Source organism: Gekko japonicus, unplaced genomic scaffold (genome assembly GCF_001447785.1).
Source record: "Gekko japonicus isolate JY-2015 unplaced genomic scaffold, Gekko_japonicus_V1.1 scaffold103, whole genome shotgun sequence".
NCBI lineage: Eukaryota > Metazoa > Chordata > Lepidosauria > Squamata > Gekkonidae > Gekko > Gekko japonicus.
The window spans coordinates 1,897,302-1,915,208 of record NW_015160210.1 but is presented as its reverse complement, the minus strand read 5'-3'; the positions used below and the strand labels follow the sequence as shown (position 1 = coordinate 1,915,208).

General features: G+C 44.9%; 1 protein-coding gene across 1 annotated transcript in view; it reads left to right on the top strand.

The window, feature by feature from the left end:
- Positions 1-563: 563 nt before the first annotated feature.
- NT5E (5'-nucleotidase ecto) overlaps positions 564-17,907 on the top strand; it is a 54,344-nt gene continuing 37,000 nt past the window's right edge. The window contains exons 1-3 of the mRNA XM_015409387.1: positions 564-989; positions 7,038-7,260; positions 13,751-13,939. Coding sequence (XP_015264873.1) covers positions 645-989; positions 7,038-7,260; positions 13,751-13,939 — 757 coding nt within the window. The 5' untranslated portion in view covers positions 564-644. The remainder of the gene's footprint in view (positions 990-7,037; positions 7,261-13,750; positions 13,940-17,907) is intronic.

Here is a 17,907-nt window from a genome sequence, read left to right as displayed (position 1 = left end):
GTTAGTTTTCAGTTTTATTATTGTTTTCTTCCTTACTGGGTCATGCAAACAGCTCTTCTGAATAATGCTTTTTACAGGACAGGGTAGGAGGCACCGGTGACCGCACCAAGGGGGCAGTGATCCTAAAAAGTCAGGGAACCACTGCACTATATCATCACTTAAGCTGCTTCACGGGGTCGTTGAGGAAATAAAACCTTGTGTATGTATCTCTGAGTCCTCCGAATGACACTTCAAGGTTTCTCAATTTGATGTCTAGGTAAACCCACGCCCTCCGTATAAGGCACGTTTAGAAATCCAATTAAATGCATAAATTAAGTCCAACAACCTGAGCAGAGGCAGGAACGGCCCACATTTCTCAACGAGATTCATGGAAAGGAGGGGCAGGCAAGCGCCGTCGGCTAAGCTTGTCTTCGAAGGAGCAGCGCGGCCTCTCCCAGTCGTGCCAGGGCAGAGCAGGATAGATAGGGACGCTTGCACCGAGGCTTGGCAAGCGCCTCAACGAACAGGCGGCTCCCCCCAAAGCAGGCGTCACAGGTTTTCTTCCCGCCCTCCTGGCACTCTGCGACTAAAAGCGCTTCTGCAACCCGCCGTGTCTACCAGTCCGTGTGGTGAGAACGAGTGAGAAACGCGTGCGTGCCTGGAAAATGAAGAGAAAGCGCGCAACGCAGAAGCGCGCGCAAAGCTTCCCGGGGCTGTCGTTGCTGTTGCTGTACGCGGCGTCCTCGGCAGCCTTTGAGCTCACTATCCTTCACACCAACGACGTCCATGCCCGCGTAGAGCAGACCAGTCGCGACTCTGGCAAGTGCGCCGGGCAGGACTGCTACGGCGGCGTGGCGCGCAGGGCTACCATGATCAAGCGGATCCGCGACACTCACCGCCACGTGCTGCTCCTCGACGCGGGCGACCAGTACCAAGGCACCGTCTGGTTCAGCTTCTTCAAGGGCCGGGAGGTGGTGTACTTCATGAACCTTCTCGGCTACAACGCAATGGTAAGTCCGCGCGCTTGGGCGAACTGTTCCGCAGGGAGGCGGGCGGGAGCGATAAAGGGCCGTTCCTTCCCCTCTTCCCTCCGGTGCCCTTTGGCATCCAGGCGGCTGCCAGTCCACAAGCGTGCTTGAGCACTTGGTGGAGGCTTCTCTTCGTGCCCTTTGCCGAACTCCAAACAATGTTGGAGGAAACCTCGCTGGGAAAGAGCGAGGCGAGAAGGCAGCGCCCCCCCCCCCCAGGAAATAGAAGAGTCATCGGAAGGAAGGTGTGTGTGATAAACAACAACTAAAAGGAGTTTTCTGCAATGGAGAGGATTCTTCAGTTAGTGATAGCTGTATCTTGGCTTTCCAGATATACCCTGGAAATAACTTCTATTTAGGACCAATTAAAATATGAGCAAAGTTGTGTTTCAGGCTGGAACTTCACTCAAAAAAACCGTTTGGGGGTGAAAAATGGTATCTCAGGGCATGATGGAAAAGCTGGTTCCTGGTTCTGCCTTCTGTAGAAATAAGACGCAGTTAAAAACCTATGTAGACAGTCCTCGACTCAAAACTGAGTTTAGACCGAAGCAAGAGTTGCTGAAATCAAGGACAGATAACTTGCACTGTTGTCAGATAGTCAACAGTAGGTTGGGGCTGGTTCTATTTGTTAGTTATAACTGTTAATGAATTGATAATAACTTTAGCCCAGGCTAACCTGATATTAGAAGCTAAGCAGGGTCAGCCCTGGTGAGTGTTTGGATGGGAGACCACGAAGAAAGTTCTGGATTGTGAAGCAGAGACATGGCAAACCACCTCTGAATTTCTTGCCTTGAAAACCCCATGGGGTTGCCATGTCAGTTGTGATTTGATAGCACCCCCCCCAAAAAAACCCCACAACCCTTATGAAGACCACAGTATAAAGGAAGTATAAAAAGAGAATGTGGTATCATCGTTATAATATTGGAGACGCAGGTTCAAATCCCCACTCTGTTATGGAAGCTTGCTGGATGACCTTGGGCTGGTCATTTTGTCTCAGTATCACATACTTCACAGCGTTGTTGTGAGGATAAAATGGGGGAAGACACAATGTTAGGGTCTTTGAGTCTATGTTGGGGAGAAGAGAAGGGTATATATAAATAAATGTAGTTCAAGCACCCATAGACTACTGTTATGGACTGCAATTTCTTTTCTTAATACTTTATTATAAGTATTTCAATACAACTTCCAATATTACAACAAACCAATTATAAAAAGAAACCAAGTAACTTAGGTTAATACATAAAATAATAATACATTATCATCAAAAACATTACAAGAATTATGAGTTGCACTTTTAAAGTTTAGAAGTGCGGTGTAGACAGATAAAGGACTGTGAAGGGTTAATTCTTCACAGCGCCAGAGAGTCTTGAGTGACCGGCTGTTCCAAGAGATCTGATTGGTATCAGCTGAGCAGAGAAAGACTTCCAAACTGGATGCTGAGGAGAATTCAGTCTGATTTCAGCCCTAGCTGAGAAGAGTGGAATACTGACAATTTCAGAATTCAGCCCTGACTGAGAGCAGGTTAACACAGACAGGAGAACTGAGGGAATGTTGGCAAGGAAGTTTGGGAAGTAGGTGAAGACTCCCATTTCAGGCCAAGGAAAGGGGATAGATCTCCTAGAGAGAGAAGAAAATCTGCCTGACTTGGATTGCAGTGCTAAATTGTTGAGGTCAGTAGGCTTTGAGGGGTGTGACTCTAGTTAGGGTTGCACTGTAACTCCCCCTACGGGGGAGGGCGGGGTATAAATTTGATAAATAAATAAATTAATTAAGATCTGAGGATGTTGCACCCCATTATCTCCATATGGATTCAAGAGCACAAGACAAACTGTTTTTGTTTCCACTTATGTTGTATAATTGTAAATAAAGAAGATATTATAAACAGGTATCTCTACAGTGAAACAGATTCAGTACACCATGACAAATCCACAGATTATTTTTATTTGTCGAATTTAGGAGCATTACTACATTATTACTTCCTTGTAGTCCTCAGACATCAGTAAGTAAATCCTGTATTTTTTCCTTTGCAAGATAACGGTGATGGTGGTGGGGATGTGCACACATGGACACAAATGAGCTTTATGCGGAGCTAGACCATTGCAACAGTTCTCCAGAATCACTTTGTGCCTGTTCCTGGAGATATTGCTGCATGAACTTGGGACCTTCTGCATGCACAGTAGATGCTCTAGCTCTGAGTCATTGTCCTACCCAAGTCAGTTTTAATTGGTGAAACTGCATAGCAGAGAAAGATTTAAATTCCTTCTTCCTTTCTCCCCCATTCTAGCGAACCCTAACTCAAATTACACATCCTTCCTCACATAGGTTCTGTTAGTAACTTAAAACACTGGGGGAAAGTTATCATGGCTCTTTCAGCATCTTGATTCATTTGTTCCATGTTTTCATTCTGAGCTGAAATTCGTCCATATATTCCAGAATCTGTAGGAATAAAAATTGGACCTTATTCCAGGAAAAGAAGCCCACATCCCTATTAAGTATCAACAGCTGATGATGAAGTGTACAATAGTGTTAAATATTCTGAAAGTACTTTACTGTTTGGGAGAGTAGGTGGTACATCTGTGTTGTGATCTATAGGGTATCAATCTGCTTCAAGTGGATAGTATACAGTTATGACAGGCCATCTACCTTGAAAAAAGTGGACCCTATCCAAAATCAGGAACTCAGTTTGTGGACTAGAGCATATTGTACCTTTTCCTGCACAAAGCATCTGTGGAGAGGCATTTTAAACCAGGTGCATTTATTTTGTTTGTACTGCCAATAAGGGAAATGGGTTCACAGCTTGGAGTACATAAGAACATTACATGCAGGATCAGACTAGAAACAAATTAAATACCCCATGCAGAATTTGTTGTTGAATTAGGTAATTTAGGCTTCCTGACGTTATATGTTTATACCCCCTGATAGCTGAATATTAGTTTGATTAATTGAGATTGTGACTATTTAATTGATTAAATTGGGTATTTATGTAGCTTTAATTAATCAGTTATTGATAATTTATATGGTGGGGGTGGGGAGGTTAGAGGGGAAATTTGTATGTTATTTCCCCAATCTAATTTTTCCCCCACTGATTAAATTGAGATTGTTAGCCTATTAATCAAATTAGATTGGAATTCTGTAACAGGGCGGGTTAATTGGATAGTCAGTGAGGTGGATGGGGTGTTCAGTCAGATAGTGGTTAGAGACAAATTGTGTGGTTTTTTAGAGCTGGGTAGGTACAGCCTTTTGTTGGTTATTGGAAAGTGTGAATTGGGTTTGACAACACCGATGACGGGGGGCCATGCAAGGGCCAGGGATACCAATGATTACGGGGCGGGGGAGATATAGCAGTGAGGGTAGGTGCTATTCCTTTAATTGGAATGGAAGAAGTCAGAGATATGGGAATGCTCGGACTCCTTCCCACCTACGTCCCATCCCGAGAGATGTTGGTTGTGGGGCTAGGAAAACTTACCCTTCTCTGACACTGGTGTTAGTCAATGCCAGGGCTATCAATAATTAGATCAATGTGCTCCGTGATTATTTCATGGAGTCGCGGGTAGACCTGGCTTGTGTGACTGCAACTTGGGTGAGGAATGGTGAAACTGTCACCTTGAACCAGCTTACCCTGCCTGGATTTTTGGTCTTTCACCAATCTCGGACGTATGGGCGGGGGGTAGTGTGGCTTTGCTTATCCGTGAATTTTGTTCCTTCAGGTCACTGCCCGCCCCAACAATCTCCAGCATTGAATGTGTAGGCCTGGCGTGTGATGGCGAGGAGAGTTTGGCTATCTGACTGGTGTACCGACCGCCTAACGCACCGGCAGATACCCTGTCCAACCTGCTAGATGCTGTATCAGGTTGGGCATTGGAATACCCCAGGCTCTTGGTCTTGGGTGACTTCAGTGTCCATGTTGATAATGCAGTGTCTTCCCGGGCCAGGGACCTGGTGTCATCCATGGAGGCACTGGGACTCTCCCGGTTTGTATCGGCTCCCATGCATCAAGTGGGCCACACACTGGATTTGATTTTTGGGATGGGGATACATGTGGATCAGATGACTACAGATGTAGTCCCATGGTCTGACCACTTCGCTTGAAGGTCTGGCTGAGCATTCCGTGCCTTCCCTGTTTAGGCAGTGAGTGCATTTATGCTCGCCAGTGGAGCCAAATGGACCCCATTCAGCTTCAGGAAGCTCTGCGGGATCCAATGCCCCCTGGCGGCTCGTTGGATGAGCTGGTGGAGGACTGGGAACACCGGCTCTCTGAAGCCATCAATGAGATTGCTCCCTGATGCCCTCTATGCCCTCGCACCAATGCAGCACCTTGGTATACATCGGAGCTGCGGAGGATGAAGCAGGAGCTAAGACAGCTAGAGCGGAGGTGGCAGCGTGGTTGTGACAATTTCCTGATGAACATCTCCAATTCATGGTTTGCAAACCAGAGGTTCATGCCCATCCCTATCCATAACCCTCCATGTGGTTTTGGAGGTTCGTGATGGGAAGCGGCAGTGTGTGAGAGAGGGATCACTGAAATAGCTTGCACCCATTTCAGCTTAACAGTGGGGCTGCTGTGCCCGTCAGCTGTTAGGCTGAAATAGATGCAAGCCATTTCAGCGATCCCTTTTGCTCCGCCCCCTGCTTCCAAGCTTTCCCTTTAAGTGGCCTTTGCAAGCCATGCACGAGTGAAGTCCAGGTGGTAAATTCACCCCCTGGGTGAACTTGCCACTTGGACTTCACTCGTGCATGGTGCCTGCTTGCAAAAGCCATTTAAAGGGTGCATTCCCTATAAACATAGCCCTTGATAGACTACCATTAATATGTTCAATATTTTTCAAAAACTGAATGTTATGCCAGGTTGTGGCTGTCACCTTCAGGCTCCCCCCTTGTAAGCAGAGGCATCTTACTGAGTGTTACTGCTGGGAACAGAGTCCTGGAATTAAAGCCTTGTATTCTTATTTGGTTCTTTGAATATGCATCCTTACCTTGAAGTCATCATTTGAAGTAGCAAGTATTTCTGATAGAATATAAAGTTTAGAAAAACCAGATCAGCAAACAGGATAGCAAGACTTGCTCTTCCTTTGTTTTCATTCAAGAAAAGCAGTATGTCCGTGAACTTAAGATAACTGTGAACTACTCATATCCGAACTCTTTTTCCCGCTTCTTTCACCCTTGTTTTCTAGTGCTATCAGTGGAAACTAATTATTGAACCACTTATTTTGAATAGTTGTCAGACTCCTGGACAAAGTTACTCTCAGCAACACTCTCTGGCAATGATTTGTTTATTGAGGAATAAACCGATACTGTGTCAGAATTGAGGTTCTGGCTGGAGAAGCCAAAGATATAGACAGTTCAAACGAACCCCCCTCCCTTCAGTTACATCCAGTCATATCCCACAATCGTCCTGCCTAGCTTTCACATGCTCTACACCCCCCACCTGAGAATACATGGTTACTTCATCTATAACAGCAAAGCAGGCACAGTTAGGTTTCAAGGTCATCCCTGACAAGGGAGGTTTCTTGGGAAGAGTTACATTGCCACTACAACAGAGTTGTTCACACACTCGCCCACACACCCCACCATCAGGAATTTCCCTCCCTCTGCAGGCCCTGCATCCCCCCAAAACATGGCAAACTAGAGTCCGAGGTTGACACTTTTTTTCTGTTTGAAATTCAGTTTCAGTTCAAGGCAACTGGCAGATATGAGGTTGAGCTTTGCTTTACTTTAAAACACGAACAGAAATTTTCTTTTGGGTCTGGGCTCCAGTTCTGTTGGACTTTTCTTACAGACTCTGTCAGGGAACTTAAGTTAGTGCATCTTCAGATCTGGATACCTAAGATGAAATATGTCAGAGAGTCAGAGGAAGAAAATCTCAATTTATATATATTATATACATATAAATAATATATATTGCTTGTGTACAAATCTGCAGAGCAGATTGTTCTATGTGCAACGATTTTTCTTAGCATTCTGTTTCACCTGAATGAAAATTTGTTATGATTTATGGCCTTTGCAAATAACTTTCCTCCACCTTTTTTTTAGGCATTGGGAAATCACGAATTTGATAATGGTGCAGATGGATTATTGGACCCACTGCTTAAAAATCTCAAGTTTCCTATTTTAAGTGCAAATATTAAAGCAAGCAAGCAATTGGCAAATAACTTTACAGGGTATTTCTTTCCTTATACAATATTAAATGTTGGCTCAGAAAGAGTGGGAATTGTTGGCTATACCACAAAGGAGACACCTTTTCTTTCAAATCCAGGTATGCATTCTCATATTTGATTACATTTCTGTGATATCTCACTACCCTTTTTATTTATTTTTTTAGTATCAAGTTGGTGATGAAACTGATACATATGCTAAGTAAATATTTGTGTGTGTACTTAAACATGTTACCATGCATGTAGAGATGGAAGGCGGCATGGTATAACCGGATCTTGGAAGCTAAGCAGGGCTGGTACTTGGAAGGGACTTGGAAGGGAGACTCTGCAGAGGAAGGCCAGACCTCTGCTTAATCACTTGCCTTGAAAACCCCTTGCTGGGCTTTCCATAAGACGGCTGTGACTTGACAGCACTTTACACACACACACACACACACACACACACACACACACAGTGGTTTGCTGTCAGACTCTGGCATCAGGGCGGGCTGACTGAACTGATTGCATTGCATTCTCCATCTTTGATTTACACTGCATGTAGTCTGTTTTCCCTCGCCCCCCCCTGCCTGTTGATTCCGGGGGGGGGGGGGAGAGTGTGTGTAGTTGGTTAGGGAGGCTAATTTTCCTAAGGGGTCCCAAGACATCTTTCACACGAGAAATGCCCTTGTAGAAGACTGTGCCTGGCTAGATAGTGACTGTATATCTTTCAGTTCACTATAGCAATGCTGACATAGGTGTGCATGGAATTTTGGGGTTTTACCTATATCTTGCTTTTTTCTGCCTTTGCAAATCAGTCCTAACAAAGAGCTTGAACCCACAGCATCTCATATCTCTAAATAAAGCATTCACTGCCAAAGTGTGTGTGGAGAGTGATTTGACTGGGAACCTGACATTTGCAGGTAGAAGCAGAGATCATTTACTTGCTAAGTACAGGAAATAGAATGGGGTTTGTTGTTTATGATAAACAGGCAGGGTATATATCTGAGAACATGAGTCTAGTTAGGTTCTTACCCTGTCTACCATAATAACATTTACTCTAAGTATAGAGATAATATCCATATCTCACCATGTTCTTGACTCCCCCTTTTTAAAAGTATATAACTTTTTTATATACAGCTTTGGAATAGTTTCAGTTGGTGTACTATCATGCCTTGTAGATTTACTCTATCTCTGTACTCAAAAAAAATGTAATAGGGCAGCTTCTCAATCACAGTTCTTGTATATTACAAGTATAGAAAATCAATCTTTAATATTACATGCTGGCCCAAAATTAGTCTGGCAAACCATACAGTTTTTCTTTTACTGTTCTTATTCAGGCCCTGGAAGCTGGAAGTACAATAGCTTTTGTATCAGACACAGATTTCAATTTGTTCACACCAAAAGAGATCAGGAAAAGCTAAATATTTGCCCTTTAGTGAAATGCTACATAGAATAAACAGTTTATGTATCTGGCAACTGTCTGTTTTCAGAACTTTATGGTGCCTTCACCTCAGCATGATACATTTCCTTCCTTAGCCTTTGATCTTTGTGCAAGCTCTCACGCTCACTCTCTCGCTCTCGCGCGCCCCCTCTCTCTCTCTCTCTCTCTCTCTCTCTCTCTCTCTCTCTCTCTCAGTATATATCTAGTGGAAACACTTGAGTAAAAAAAATATAAAAAGTGAAAGAGCACACAACTACAGAAATGCAGGTTCTTGTTTTGACTATCTCATGTTTCTAGCATTCTGACTGCTTCAGTCTTAAGCGCTGCCTGCCAGAACGTTCCCAGTTCTAGTGCAGGCACACAGCTGCCAGAGTGGTACTTAACCCTCACTTCCAGTTTTCTAGAGCAGGATGTATCCCTAGGTCTGATACCTGTTTGGCAGACAGAGGTATGTTTTGCAGATTGGCAGGGCTGCTGCTGTACTCTACAGTATAGCAGGGCTTGATAGACTCCAGGTACCTGGTTTCCATGGTGTCTAGAAATCTCATTGTGGTGTCTGGTATTTTCGGCAGTGATTTTATTGTAGCATCTCTCAGTAGTTCTCAGAGGAAAGACAAAGCTGCTTTATATTTTCCTGTCAGAATGCTTTGCTCTGTGACATATATGTACATGAAGTTCTTGTCATTGCTTGTTTATATGTAAACTTGATTTTACGCCATTTAATGGCGGTGGATGAACACTTCATTAGAGGATTTTTATACTGTCTCCAGTATTCAGTTAAGGGGGCTTTAAAAAGAAATAAAGGGACTATGGTAAAACATGGTAATATAGGCTATGGTTTGCTAAACAAGGGCTGTGGTCACACGGAGCAGTAGCCACGCTACTGAGACGGATGACAGGCGGATTTTCCGGGCGCGATCACACCACAACATCTGGGAAGCGTAGAGCTCCCATGGCGAACCCGAGGCTTCCCGCCGAAGATGCGGCGTAAAAAACTAGTGCCTCCGAGGTACTAGTTTCCGGAAACTGCGGGGCAGGGGCTGGCGTCTGATTGCGTTTCCCGTGGTAGTTCGTGGCATCCGGCACCCGCCCATGTCCCATCGCAAACAGTTTTTTCCCCCCAAGTCTCCACAGGATGCGCACAAGCACCCAACAGCGCATACGCACGAAGAGGAATGTGAAAGTTCCATTGCCGCGCAGAATCGCGCATGCCGTTGAACGTGAAACCAAAAGTTCCACTCCTCTGGCTTAAAAAGGAAATGACCCCGTTTGCCATGGCAGCGGCGCCTAGCCATTGCTGGTGTGATTGCGCCGCGCTGCTTCTTTGCCGCGCCGCAGGATCGTCGTGTGATCACCCCCCTCGTTTACCTGCCGGCGCCAAGGGAAGGACCCGTGGTGTGCCACCAGGGCCTCTGATCGTGTAATCGTGGATTAAACTGCGCCGGGGCAATTAGCCACGCCTCTCCCCCGAGATATCCGGCCCGTGTGACCGGGGCCAAGAAGTGTTACTACTGTATTTGTTTATATCAGGGGTCGTTTTGTAGAAAAAGAGCTAGGGGAACTCATTAGCATAACTCATTAGCATATGCCACACCCCCTGACATCACCAGAAGTGTGTCATAAGGCCACACCCCCTGACATCACCGGAAGTGTGACATAAATACTTGCAGAGTCAACCCTGCTTAGCTTCCAAGATCTGCAGTTCTTGAGCTGATGGGGACCTCTGGACAACCTGGACAGGTGGCACGCTAGTCTTAGTGGACTATACCTCCCCTCAAAAAAACCAGTGCTTTTTTAAAAGTATGATGGCCAATGAGGGGCCCGGCGGTGGACCTGCAAGGCCGGCGGGAGTGCGAGGAAGCCCCGCGAAGGCCCTCCCTGGCCCCAGGCAGGCAGGCAGGGGTGGGGAGAGGCGGGGGGGGAGCAACTTACCCTCCCTCTTCTCCTGCCTCCTCCTGGCTGAATGAGGGCCGGAAGCGGGGCGGCCGGAAGCAGGGGGTGGGACTTCATCATGTGCCCCGCCCCCCGCACCTCACCTGGGGGAACTGCGATCCCCCGCGATCCCCCCTGAATCTACCTCTGGTTTATATACTTTAAAACTTTTATTATAACTTTAATAAAATTGTGAGAATCTCTTAGGTTTTGTGGCAGGAAAAATGAGAAAATATGGTCCCTGAAATACCAAACCCTGAACACTAAAAAATGAGTCTGGCTCCTAGAACCAAAGAAAATTTTGTCAAGTCCTGCAGTATAGCATCACAAAGATCATCTTGGTAAGCTGTTGACAAAACTATTAGCCTGTTCCTGGTGCTAGGAAGTACCATCAAGTTACAGATTGTTTACGGTGACCCTGTAGGGTTTTCAAGGCAAGAGACTTCGGAGGTGGTTTGCCATTGCCTCTCTCTGCGTCATGACCCTGGTATTCCTTCAAGGTCTCCCATCCAAATACTAACCAGGGCCAACCCTGCTTCGCTTCTGAGATATGATGAGATTGGGTTACCCTGGGCTATCCAGGTTAAGGCAGCCCTGTTCTTACTACTACTGATGATAAAAATCTTGCCTGGCAATTAGAGCATGGCTAGAAGTTTGTGCCACTTGCCCTGTGTGATGGATTCCATCTTTTGAGTAAAACCAGTGTTTGTTTTCCTACTGCTAAAGCAGGTTGTTTGAACTGGGCTCCCAGACTCTGTGAATGTTCTGTTAGGCATGTAACATGTGCAGCTAATATAAGAACATAAGAGAAGCCAATGTTGGATCAGGCCAATGGCCCATCCAGTCCAACACTCTGTCACACAGTGGCTAAAAATACCAGGTGCCATCAGGAGGTCTATCAGTGGGGCCAGGACATTAGAAGCCCTCCCACTGTTGCCCCCCCCAGCACCAAGAATACAGTGCATCCCTTGCCCCAGACTGAGAGTTCCTATCTATACCTTGTGGCTAATACCTGCTGATGGACTTCTACTTCATATGTTTATCCAATTCCCTCTGGAAGCTATCCATGTTTGTAGCCACCACCACCTCCTGTGGCAGTGAATTCCATGTCTTAATCACTCTTTGGGTGAAGGAGTACTTCCTTTTATCCGTTCTAACCCAACTGCTCAGCAATTTCATTGAGTGCCCACGAGTTCTTTTATTGGGAGAAAGGGAGAAAAGTACTTTCTCTACCTGCTCAACCCATGCATAATCTTGTAAACCTCGATCATGTTACCCCTCAGCTGTCATTTCTCCAATCTAAAGAGCCCCAAGCACTTTAACCTTTCTTCATAGGGAAAGTGTTCCAACCCTTTTATCATTCTAGTTGTCCTTTTCTGCACTTTTTCCAATGCTATAATTTTATTGCAGTCACACACTGTCTCGACATTTTCAGTGAGTTATCTACTACAACTCCAAGATCTCTCTCTTGATCTGTCTCTGCCAGTTCAGACCCCATCAACGTGTATTTATATTTAGGATTTTTGGCTCCAATGTGCATCACCTTGCACTTGGCCACATTGAACCCCATTTGCCATGTTGACGCCCACTTGCCCATCTTTGACAGATCCCTTTGGAGTGCCTCACAATCCTCACTGGTTTTCACCACCCTGAACAACTTCGTATCATCCGCAAATTTAGCCACTTCACTGCTTACTCCCAACTCCAAATCATTAATGAACAAGTTAAAAAGCAGTGGACCAAGTACTGATCCCTGTGGTACCCCACTGCTTACCACTCCCCTCTGAGAAAATTGCCCATTTATACTCACTCTCTGTTTTCTATTAATTAGCCAGTTTTTGATCCACAAGAGGACTTGTCCTTTTATCATGCGACTATTGAGCTTACTTAGGAGCCTATGATGAGGAACTTTATCAAAAGCTTTCTGGAAGTCAAGGTAAACAACATCTGTTGGGTCCCCCTTGTCCACATGTTTGTTTACTCCCTCAAAGAACAATAGCAGGTTAGTGAGATAAGATCTTCCCTTACAGAACCCATGCTGAGTTTGCCTCGTTTTTGTTCATCAATGTGCCTACTAATTATTTCCTTAATAACGGTTTCAACCAACTTACCCGGTATCGACGTCAGACTGACTGGCCTGTAATTTCCCGGATCTCCTCTGGAACCCTTTTTAAAGATGGGAGTGACATTAGCTACCTTCCAGTCCTCAGGAATGGAGGCTGATTTTAAGGAGAGATTACATATTTTTGTCAGGAGAGCCTGGTGATTTATCAGTTTTTACGTTGCCTATCAAATAGTCTCCAGGCTTCCCCAATGGTTTTGACCCTTTCTACCTTTCCTTTCAGTTTTCTCCTCACATGTCCCCTCATTTCAGAGAAGTTACCCCTTTTAAATTTAAAAGTGTTTGTATTGGTCTTTCTGGGCAACTCCCTATTTATACAAATGTTGAACTCAGTAACATTATGGTCACTGTTCCCAAGCAGTGCAATCACTTTTACTTCTCTTACCAGGTCTTGGGCGTTACTTAGGACCAAATCCAGAATCACCTCTCCCCAGTAGGTTCTGTGACCATCTGCTCCATGGCACAGTCATTGAGAGTGTCTAGAAACTCAATCTCTTTTTCCCAACTTGAACACATATTGACTCAATCAATGTGTGGGTACTTAAAACCACCTATTACAACACAGTTATTTATATTTTTGTTTGGTTCAGGAAGACATCAGCCTGATTAAATAAATCAGTTACTTACCACTAAAGTGGCCAAAAGCATCCCCTGCAGTATAGAAGAAGAAGAAGAGATTGGATTTATAATCCCGCCCTTCACTACCCAAAGGTGTCTCAGAGTGGCTTACAAACGCCTTTCCCTTCCCCTCCCCACAACAGACACCCTGTGAGGTAGGTGGGGCTGAGAGAGCTCTGACAGAAACTGTTCTTTTTCAAGGACAGCTCTGACAGAACTACGGCTTGCCCAAGGTCATCCAGCCAGGTGCCAGTGGAGGAGTGGGGAATCAAACCCGGTTCTCCCAGATTAGAGTCCGCGGACTTAACCACTACACCAAACCTCTATATTAAGATAGATCCAGTAAAAGGGGTAATGAAATGAGGTGACTTTTAGCATACAAACAGGAGGAGTGCTGAAATTGAGAGGAAATGGTATCTGTGATGTTCTTGTGCTTTGATGTTAAGAAATTATGTTCTGTGACAACACAATAAAATAAAAATTTTATCTCGATTTTCAGGGCAGGATTTATTTTTTGAAGATGAAATCACGGCATTGCAGTTACAAGTGGACAAGCTTTCTACTTTGGGAGTAAACAAAATCATTGCACTGGGTCACTCGGGTTTTACTGTGGACAAAAGCATTGCTCAAAAAGTGAGAAATGTGGATATCGTGGTTGGAGGGCATACAAACACATTTCTCTATACAGGTAAATTATTTCTTTATAAAAGAGAGAGGTTCTAATTAGCATTTGAATTCTTTTAAGCTTCGTTGAAGTATTTACTTTTCCAACCTCCTGCTAAGATGCATGTCACTTGCTAGATCCTGGATCTACAGTAGGAAACTGGACTTAGAGTAGAAACTTTATTATCCAACAGTCATGGGGAACAAGGACTGATAGTTAATCAAGTATACTCCAGTTCATTGTTCTGCCTTGCCCCCTGCTCACAGGAATACATGGTGACCAAACCCCCCCCCCTTTTGGGAATGCCATGGCAAGCTCCCATACCTGGTGGGAGGACCCTTCTGCTCTGCAGGCAATGAAGTCATTGTATGCAGCTGGCAGTCAGCTGCCTGGCTTCCAGTGGGTTGAAGCAGGCTGAGGGGAAATGAGCACAAAGGGTGAGGAGTGACACCTGCCAATTCCTTCTTCTGGCTGGAGTTCCTGTACTGCATTCCATGCTATTTGCAAAGGTGCTCGTTCTTCCAGGTGCTCATCTGAAAGGCCAAGTTTCCCAGCATTAGACTCACTTGGGAGCAGGATTTCTCAAGGATCAGCAATTCATACTGCTGATTATATTTCTTTAAGAAGAAGAAGAGAAGAGATTGGATTTATACCCCGCCCTTCACTTGGGGTCTCAGAGTGGCTTACAAACTCCTTTCCCTTCCCCTCCCCACAACAGACACCCTGTGAGGTAGGTGGGGCTGAGAGAGCTCTTTCCAGAACTGTCCTTGAGAGAACAGCTTTAACAGAACTACGGCTTGCCCAAGATCATCCAGCAGCAGCAAGTGGAGGAGTGGGGACTCAAACCCGGTTCTCCCAGATTAGAGTCCGCACACTTAACCACTACACCAAACTGGCATTTCTGTTCTGAGTGGAAGGTTTGCAGACGTGAATGCAAGTTGGCTCCAGCTGATCAGAATGACCAAGAGCTAGCAGTATCAAGATAGGTAACAGAATCCAGTAAAGGGATTCTTTCTTTCTTTCTTTCTTTCGGTTTATATTCTGCTCTCCCCGCGAATGGGCTCAGAGCGAATGACAACAAAAGTTAAAACATGTCATAGTAAAAATTAAAACACTTCATAAAAATTGTCCATAATAAATAATTAAAACAGATTTAAACTGAGCTATAAACAAAACAGATGGTACAGCAGTTTAATATGGTAGCTACAAAAACTGGAGCCGCTAGGCCCTAGACCAAACTATGGATCTTCACCTGATGGGCCGTTTCAGGATGGAAGGTGCAGCAGGGGAGTCCAATAGATGGAATAATTGGATGCTCTCTGCCTCACCCAAAGGCCTGGTGGAACAGCTCTGTTTTATAGGCCCTGTGGCACTGTAATAGATCCTGCAGGGCCCTGATCTCCAACAGGAGCATGTTCCACCAGGTTGGGAACCCTGGTCCCTGGTCGAGGCTAAACGTTGCACATGGTACAACATCCCCCTGCCCCCCTGCTAACTGGTGTCTCCTTGTGGCAATTCCTCTTCTGCCCCTTCTCTCTAGTGCTAAATCAGCCTGAGATAAATAGATTGGAGAAAACTTTGGAAAACAGAGCGTATAATAACTGGCTTTGTGTTCTTTTCTGTTTAGTTGAACAGATCTTGAGAGTACCATTTGCTCCTTTCGTAAGCCTGGCTTGTATGTTCTATTTTTAACGTTTAGACTTGGGTGTGGGCACAACTTCAACCTTACTCATATGAGGCTCCTTTTATCCTCGGGAAGTGGTTGGCTTTTAGTGTGTCATTACAGCACAGTTATGCTGGTTCATTTTCCAGTGGCCTATATGGTTGTAACATGCATGAATCATGTCTCTGCCTTTATTTGCTTGTTTTTCCCCCCATTCTATTTCCTTCCAACATAAACAAGCCAGTATAAACCTCTCTCCTGTCTTGCTCAGCCTTCTCTAGGCTTGTTTAAATATTTAATCTCCACTCCAAGATAAGTCAGATACTAATTCAGCAAGAGCAGCAAATGTAACCTGTGTGTGACATGTTGAAATACACCTGTGGGATTGTGTAGGAAGGGAAATGGTCTGATTTTAGAGCCAGCGGAATTCAGCTGCATCCCCATCAGTTGTACAATGTGAAACTGATTTACAGAGCCACTCTAATCAGAGCTGCACCCTTCTGAGTCCATTGAAGTCAATGATCTTAGAAGGTTATAACTCTGGTTAGTATAGATGCAGAATGGATTTCAGAAACCCCACATTCCTCACTCAGTTCCAATATTGATTACTCAGTTTTCCTCCAAGCTTTATTTTGTGGCTTGAATTTTAAGTATTCGAACTCAGGGGAGGGATCTTTGCCCCTTCATTCTGCTATCCTGGTACCTTCCCAAAAGCTACTCCTGAAGCTTAGGTGAACTTTGGGAATGGCACAAGCACAGGCACAAAGGGTGAGGAATGATTCTTGCCCAATTCCTCCTTCTCACTGGTGTTCCTGTGCTGCGTCACATGTCATTCCCAAAGGTGCCCTGATCTTTAGGAGCTGCTTTTCAACGGATTGCAGTGGGATGGGTAAAACCTGTCCATGAATCTCACTCTGTAAGCAGTCTTTGTGGTCCAACCCTACATTCTTCCTTCACCTTTGCACTGTCCGCTAAGCTATATTGACTGCTTTGGAGTGGTCAGACACCAACCCTTCCATGCCAGCTGCTCCATTATTTTTAAACAAGCCTGTAGTCTCATTTTGGCTAGACCTACTTTCGGAGTCCAGCTCCTGCCCTCATTTCCCAGTCTGGAACACACAGCTTTAAGGGCATGATTGCAAGCAGCTATTGCACTTAGTTTGTCAGCAGACTGAATGTTCTTCAGCCTTCCATTTATCATTGGTCACAGCTAAGAAACGTATACTGCAATTCCTGCAGATGCATCTGTTTAGATTCTATAGGCTTCTTGGCCCAGTTAACCCATCCATTTGTTTTCTCTGAACAGCATACTTTGAGTAAACTCCACCAGGAACATCTTGCATTTTCCAACACCATTACAAATGCATTTTGGGTGCTATCCAGAACACCAGTTTTGAGACAAGTAGTAGTGTCAGAGCCAGCGTTCACAAAGAATCATTCACAGTATGAGACACTGGTTGTCTGTGGAAGACAACATCGATGGTTCCCCCCCCCCCCATTCTACCCTCCGGTGTACTGTTAACTGTTTCAGGCAGAAAATAATATTTTCCCCTTCATTTCCAGTGAAGTGAAGAGACTTGCTAAATTAAGCTTTAAAAAATTAAAATGGAAAACTTTGAAAATTGATGGTGTAAGCATTTACAGGAACACGAAATAGTTTATTTGAGGTTATGTAAACTTATCTTCTCATTTGGGATTTCCATCTCATTCAGTGTTTTTCCATTTCAAAAGAATAATTTGGTTTTTAGTTTTCCAGGGCGAGGTCCATAAGAATTTTCTCAGCCTCATTTCAGCTGTACCCCATCCTGTCCATTATAAACTTTAAATCAGCCCCCCCCTCCCCCAAGTGTCATTGGCAGACTTACTTGTAATTTGGGCAGGGTTTGTTTTCATGTTCATTGTTTGAATTGCAGGAATCAAAGCAGCCCAAATTCGTAACTTTATCAGGAGGTCACCTTTTTCTCTTGGATAATTACAAAAATATCTGCTGAAGTTATCAAGCTGCAAGGCAAATTCATTTCAAGAATGTTTTCTTTTATAAGGAAACTAGCTGCAAAGCCCGTTGAGGATGAAGTCAACGGGCCCTAGAAAGGTACGGTGGGTGGGTGGGCCACAGACAAACACACAGAGAGACAGACAGATAGAGGGTTTGGGAGAGAGAGAGAGGAAGGTAGAAGGGGGGAAGAAGTCAACGGGCCCTTGAAAGGTAGGGTGGGTGGGTAGGCCACAGACAGACAGAAAGACAGATAGACAGAGGGGTTGGGAGAGAGAGAGACAGGACGGTAGGAGGGGGGGGAAACAGAGACAGACAGTCAGAAAGACAGGCAGG